Source organism: Oncorhynchus mykiss, chromosome 13 (assembly GCF_057628025.1).
Source record: "Oncorhynchus mykiss isolate SJ-2025 chromosome 13, ASM5762802v1, whole genome shotgun sequence".
Classification (NCBI taxonomy): Eukaryota; Metazoa; Chordata; class Actinopteri; order Salmoniformes; family Salmonidae; genus Oncorhynchus; species Oncorhynchus mykiss.
In genome coordinates, this window is record NC_143034.1 from 40,242,401 (window position 1) to 40,249,293 (window position 6,893).

At 39.8% G+C, this 6,893-nt stretch overlaps 1 protein-coding gene across 8 annotated transcripts in view; it reads right to left on the bottom strand.

Moving 5' to 3' along the window:
- LOC110486102 (pre-B-cell leukemia transcription factor 1) overlaps positions 1 to 6,110 on the bottom strand; it is a 55,255-nt gene extending 49,145 nt beyond the window's left edge. For 4 of the 8 annotated variants that reach the window (XM_090196177.1, XM_090196175.1, XM_021557453.3 and 1 more), the window contains exon 1: positions 5,266 to 6,110. In XM_090196177.1, the coding sequence (XP_090052303.1) occupies positions 5,266 to 5,444 (179 nt within the window). In that variant the 5' untranslated portion in view covers positions 5,445 to 6,110. The remainder of the gene's footprint in view (positions 1 to 5,265) is intronic. The other 4 variants (XM_090196176.1, XM_021557451.3, XM_036940753.2 and 1 more) reach the window with 2 other exon arrangements.
- Positions 6,111 to 6,893: the final 783 nt, after the last annotated feature.

Genomic DNA, 6,893 nt, shown 5'->3' on the forward strand with positions numbered 1-6,893 from the left:
AGTGAAACGAGAGAGAGAGGCAGGTCGTTATTGCGTTGGACTTGTTAACTGTAAGGTTGCAAGATTGGAGCTGACAAGGTGAAAATCTGTCATTCTGCCCCTGAACAAGGCAGTTAACCCACCGTTCCTAGGCCGTCACTGAAAATAAGAACGTGTTCTTAACTGACTTGCCAAGTTAAATAAAAATATATTTTTTTAAATAAAAAAAATGTATAAAAAAATCGTCCCCCAAAAATACCGATTGTTATGAGAACTTGAAATAGGCCCTAATTAATAGGCCATTACGATTAATCAGTCGGTCGACCTCTACTCGATGGACTAATCCAATCCCAGACTCAAAAAAAAAAAAAAGCTAGGCCTACCTAATCATGCGCCGAAAAATGCTAGGCAAGTAAAAATAATAAATAAAAAAAATGAACTAACTGCTTAACTCTGAACATCTCTCAGACAGAGTATAAATCTATAGCACAGACATCCAAAAACTCACAACCACATCATGCACACACCATAGACATTGGGGGGAGAAAAAAAAAAAGAAAGGTCTTCAACATTGTACACACAAACATTATTTTGGGCCTAATTTTTTTCTTGAACACGTATTCCAGTTAGTTACGTCTTCAAAGTTATACCCTTAACAGTAAAAGGTAATATCCTTGAGTTCATCAGAATCATCATAAGCTGTGGGTGTAGCGTCCAGCACCCCCATCTCATTAATAGAAACTAGATTTTCGGACAGCTGCACTCCCGTACACGTTTTAGGAGAATTGATTGCACCCCTTGCAAAATGAAAAGGATGCACACCACGAGGACGGGAGGGAGTGAATTAATTAAGAGAACCAGGTGGTCAAATGTGTGGTGGAAAATCACTAGCAAATGACATCACACACACTGGTCTCGTATTGGGACAGCCCAATCTTTTGTTCACAATTCTGAACCCCCCCCTGAATTCAGCTAACCTACAGCTCCTCAAAGTCACATGGCATATGAATATGGGCAATTTGCTTATTGTCATGCACACACCAAGAGTCATGATATGCAAACATATATTATGCATGCATTAACAAGTGAAGTGAAAGACCTAAAATATGAATGATTGCTCTGTCAAAACAAGTGACTGATTAACATGTCCTATAAATACACCATGCTATTATATTTCCATAGTCATGTTGATGTGTCATATCAGATCTGGCAATAGAAATAACTTTTACAAGCCCACACAAGTGAAGTCCCTCTAACATTTTAACTAACGACCATTTGAATTTCAAAAGATCAACGACAGCGACGGCTCAATTAAAGGCAACCTGATTATCTATGCTAATGACAATGTTGGAGATTAATCAAGTGTATTTATGTGTCCAAATGTGCACCCTATATAGTGCAATATGCAAAAAAAAAAAAATGGTGCACTATATAGGTAATACGTTGCCATTTGGGACGCATTCCTAAATGGTCCTTGCTATCTGGGTTCTTTGGGACGTCCTTACCACATGGATGTTAACATTTACAATGGCTAAGGTAAGAGTTAAGGTTCGGTAAGACTTATGGGATCCCGGATAGCACTAACACACCATTTATCTAGCAGGGCTAACAATTTGGCAGGCCTGTGATGGGAACAAATGGTTTGATTGCGCTTGCATGTGTTCAGTGATGTAACCCAAAATAATTTAAAAATATATATATAAAAAAAACCACTAAATGAATGCTAATGTAATTGAAAGAGGAAAAGTAACTTCACAACCTTCATCCACTTTTTATTTTAAAAAATGGTGGTCTGACACACCTTCATTAGGATGTAGGTTGAACAATCGTAGATAGTACAATCTGTCAAGATTAAATACTAACCCTTAGCAGAGTTAAACAAGTTGAAATGTGTCTTTAAAAGTGTGAACTGAAAATGTATTTATACTACACGCACTGTCACATGGCATGGTCATTTGACGACAGCCAAAAACGTGTTTAAACTTAACACATTGGGGAAAACTTCAGCTTTCATGTAGTCATGCCCACTCTTCAAGAGATCGAGGTGAACCAACAAGGTATCATAGATATGAATGTTACATTTTACATAACCCGGGTAACACTGATTGCCCTGGCTTTCCAACTACCTAGGAGCTAAATCAGACGTGCTATTTGCATAGTTGAAGTCAGAAGTACACTGGGGTTGGAGTCATTAAAACTCGTTTTTCAAACACTCCACACATTTCTTGTTAACAAACTACAGTTTTGGCAAGTCGGTCAAGACATCCACTTTGTGCATGACACAAGTCATTTTTACAACAATTGTTTAGAGGGATTATTTCACTGTATCACAATTCCAGTGGGTCAGAAGTTTACAAACACTAAGTTGACCGTGCCTTTAAACAACTTAGACAATTTCAGAAAATGATGTCATGGCTTTAGAAACTTCTGATTGACTCAAATTATGTCAATTAGCCTATTGGAGGTGTACCTGTGGATGTATTTAAGGCCTACTTTCAAACTCAGTGCCTTGTTGCTTGACATCATGGGAAAAAACAAAAGAAATCAGCCAAAATCTCAGATGAAAAAAACATTTTTTTAGACCCCACAAGTCTGATTCATCCTTGGGAGCAATTTCCAAATGCCTGAAGGTACCACGTTCATCTGTCAAAACAATAGTACGCAAGTATAAACACCATGGGACCACACAGCCGTCATACCGCTCAGAAAGGAGACCTGTCCTGTCTCCTAGAGATGAACGTACTTGGTGCGAGAAGTGCAAATCAATCCCAGAAGAGCAGCAAAGGACCTTGTGAAAATGCTGGAGGAAACAGGTACAAAAGTATCTATATCCACAGTAAAACGAGTCCTATATCGACATAACCTGAAAGGCCGCTCAGCAAGGAAGAAGCCACTGCTCCAAAAACGCTGTAAAAAAGCCAGACTATGGTTTGCAACTGCACATGGGGACGAAGATCTTACTTTTTGGAGAAATGTCCTCTGGTCTGATGAAACAAAAATGGAACGATTTGGCCATAATGACCAATGTTATGTTTGGAGGAAAAAGGGGGAGGCTTGCAAGCCAAAGAACACCATCCCAATTGTGAAGCACAGGGGTGGCAGCATCATGTTGTGGGGGTGCTTTGCTGCAGGAGGGACTATATTATATTGAAGCAACATCTCAAGACATCAGTCAGGAAGTTAAAGCTTGGTCGCAAATGGGTCTTCCAAATGGACAATGACCTCAAGCATACTTCCAAAGTTGTGGCAAAATGACTTAAGGACAACAAAGTCAAGGTATTGGAGTAGCCATCAAAGCCATGACTTCAATCCTATAGAAAATGTGTGGGCAGAACTGAAAAAGCCTGTGTTAGCAAGTAGGCCTAAAACCTGACTCAGTTACACCATCTCTGTCAGGAGAAATGGGCCAAAATTCCCCAAAACTTATTGTGGGAAGCTTCTGGAAGGCTAACCGAAACATTTGACCCAAGTTAAACAATTTAAAGGCAATGCTACCAAATACTAATTGAGTGAATGTAAACTTCTGACCCACTGGGAATGTGTAGAAATAAACACATGAAATAAATCATTCTCTATTATTCTGACATTTCACATTCTTAAATTAAAGTGGTGATCCTAATTGACCAAAAACAGGGAATATTTACTAGGATTAAATGTCAGGAATAGTGAAAAACTGGGTTTAAATGTATTTGGCTAAGGCATATGTAAAGTACCGACTTCAACAGTAACTGTAAATCAAAACATGAAATCAGGCAAAGATGCCACGATGTGTGAAAACCACAATGCAATGAGAGATGTTCTAATCTTGAGCTGTAAAATAGGAGCCTAACGTTAACTCTTTAGTCCAAAAGACCTTGGCTCTGCCAGCCAAAAACAACCAAATACTCCATCTAAACGTGAATAGATTCTCAATTGCGGTACGTTTCGAGAAACATAAAGCAGTCTTTCATATCACATCAAAACATTTTTCACAAATGCTAAATTTACACTTGCTGTATACTGATTTAACCGGTTGTAACAGTTGCAGCCGAAAGTATTTTTCAGTGACAACACGTTTGTGTGGCGTCAGTCTTCTGTTTACACACAGGTGTTTGGATACGCTGCCAATTAGCACAGGTAGTCAACTGTCTTCCGTAAAACAAGCGCTTTAACTTTGAAATATGGCCACGTGGGAACCCTAAAGCACAGTAAAAAAAGTGAGCGGTAATTTAACCTTTTGTTTTTTGAAAATGATTTCTTGCTGCTATGAAAACTGCTAATCATTATGTTTCCAAAACTGTAACACAAGCGATGCATGTTACCGTTTAGCTTATGCGTGGGGCACCTAACGCAACTCCACTAGCCAGAAGACACCATTGTCACTAGGCGTTAAAGGTGGTTAGCATCTATGAATGTGCTAAACCAGGGGTGTCAAACTAATTTTGTCCCAGGGCCGCATTCTGTCTTCAACGAGGTACGGAGAGCTGCACTGAAAATGTTATATTTCCTTGCCTTCAAAAATCGGAATTTGATGCTCTGTTTAGCTTTAATTATTATTATTATTATTATTATTTATTTTTTTGAGAGCTCGACACAGTCAATCAATCAAATCAATCAAATTTATTTTATATAGCCCTTCGTACATCAGCTGATATCTCAAAGTGCTGTACAGAAACCCAGCCTAAAACCCCAAACAGCAAGCAATGCAGGTGAAGAAGCACGGTGGCTAGGAAAAACTCCCTAGAAAGGCCAAAACCTAGGAAGAAACCTAGAGAGGAACCAGGCTATGTGGGGTGGCCAGTCCTCTTCTGGCTGTGCCGGGTGGAGATTATAACAAAACATGGTCAAGATGTTCAAATGTTCATAAATGACCTAAATACAGTCAAACTGTATGAGTGTAGCTCCATTATCATTTATACAGTTAAGATTTTGTTTTAGTAATTTAAATTATTTTGACTGTTTTCCTCCACACAAATTAAAACGATTTTACTCAACGCATGCATGATTGGACCCCTCGTGGGCCGGATATGGCACCTGGGCCGTATGTTTGGCACCAATGGGCTAGGCTATATAAATATTCTGTGTGTGAGGAGCCTGCTTTCTTTATTCGTGTAGCCCTCCATTAAATTATTAGTCAGAAATTAAATATTCTGTTGACAAACCACAAGTGACTGAATAAAGCAGCGTGCATCACATCAAAAAAATGTCCATCATTGTACTGTACCAGGCAACAAGCGAGCAACAGAACACGACGAAAACATATCGTCTCATCTTCGCTCCAAATTTCCCTCGCAGCTCGTTTCTTACCTGGCCTGCGCCTCGTCCAGGCTTTCGTCTGTGATGGCCATGATCTGTTGTAGAATATCCCCAATGTCTTGTTGAGGTTGACCGAGCTGTTTCCTAACCGAGTCTGGGTCGCCAACGTCGCCTTGTGATAACCCGCCGAGTCCGGTGAGACCCGCCAGCATTCGCGTTTGATCATCCATAGCTACTTAAAAAAACGTAGGTCCTTTCCTCACAATCGAATTCACACAGTTAGCCAGATAGCTAGCTAACAATGAAACCCCCAGCACAAATCATACGCCACTGGCTGATAGTAATTAATTACAGCCAGCTAACGTTAGTTAACCTAAAAAAAAGAATTCCAAAGCAGTTCCACATTCATAAACGATTTGTGCTACTCGCCGATGTCAACCGGGGCAAGCTGCTATAGCGAATAAATGCTGCTAGCTAAGCAACTGTCAAGCTAGCTGTGTAGCCCTAAGAAATATACAGGGGGGGGGAAAAAGCAACGGACACATGCACCTAAGTAGGGAGCTGGCAGACAGCGCCTTGCGCTAATACAAGAAAATCGTTATGTCCGGCAAATAAAATATGCATTCAAAATAATGCAAAAAATAAAGACAAAACAAAATGTGGCAACACCTTGCTAGCTAGATGCATACATCAATAAATCACACTCGCGGTGGTTCAGAAGGGGCTTATCAAAAAAAAAAAAAAGTATTGTTTACCCAGACAGGGAAAAAGCTGCGCGAGGACCAGTGTGCGTCGTTCACATACCAGCTCGCGCTAGCTGGTGTAGCTAATGACCAAATTAGCTGGCTAAGTAGCCAGTTAGCTAGACACTTCTTGTGCAGAAAACAAACTCGTATGGCATCGGTAAAGAAAATAACTGATTATAATTTGATAACACTAGCTATGCAAATAACAGGCAACATGTGGGTTCATTTAGATAACTATGCTGTCGCAAGTAAATAACGCTAGCTAAGTTTAAAAATAATATATATATATATATTATTTATTAAGTGGGACCACAATGCTGAAGCTCAAAACATAGCTAAGTTGATGTGTGCTAAAATAGAATCACATCATCGCAAATTATTGATCAATTCCAAACAAATTTAGCAAGTGGGCAATACTAGTTAAGGCAACGACACTGGCATGCTAAATAGTTAGCTAACAGGATGATCACCGGTGTATTTTCACGGGTCCTCAGTGGGACAGTCACTCTCCTCCCACATAAAAACCACGTTTGAGGAAAAAAAAAGAAAGTGTTTGCTGAAAGTTATAATGGCATTTTCCACCGGTCAGCCACGGCAAGTTGAATGCCATTACACTCTCGGTTGCAGTAGAGTGTGTGTTTTCTCTGATCCTTTTATTTTTTCAGGACAAAGGTTGTCATTTCCTCCCTTCTGCTTACGAAGCCACAGCAAACTGACTATACAATATCGCGCGTTCAATTCATCATGCAACTGCGTCACCGCACCTAGGCTGTCAGATCTTATTGATGAGATATTTACCGTCCATTTTATTGAAATATTTTCCTGTTTCATATAAACTAATCCAGGGCGACATGAAAAACTTCAGTCGGCTATTTTAGACTTTTGTTTTGAACCACTTCCCTGACATGCAGATGACCCATGTCATCTGTATGA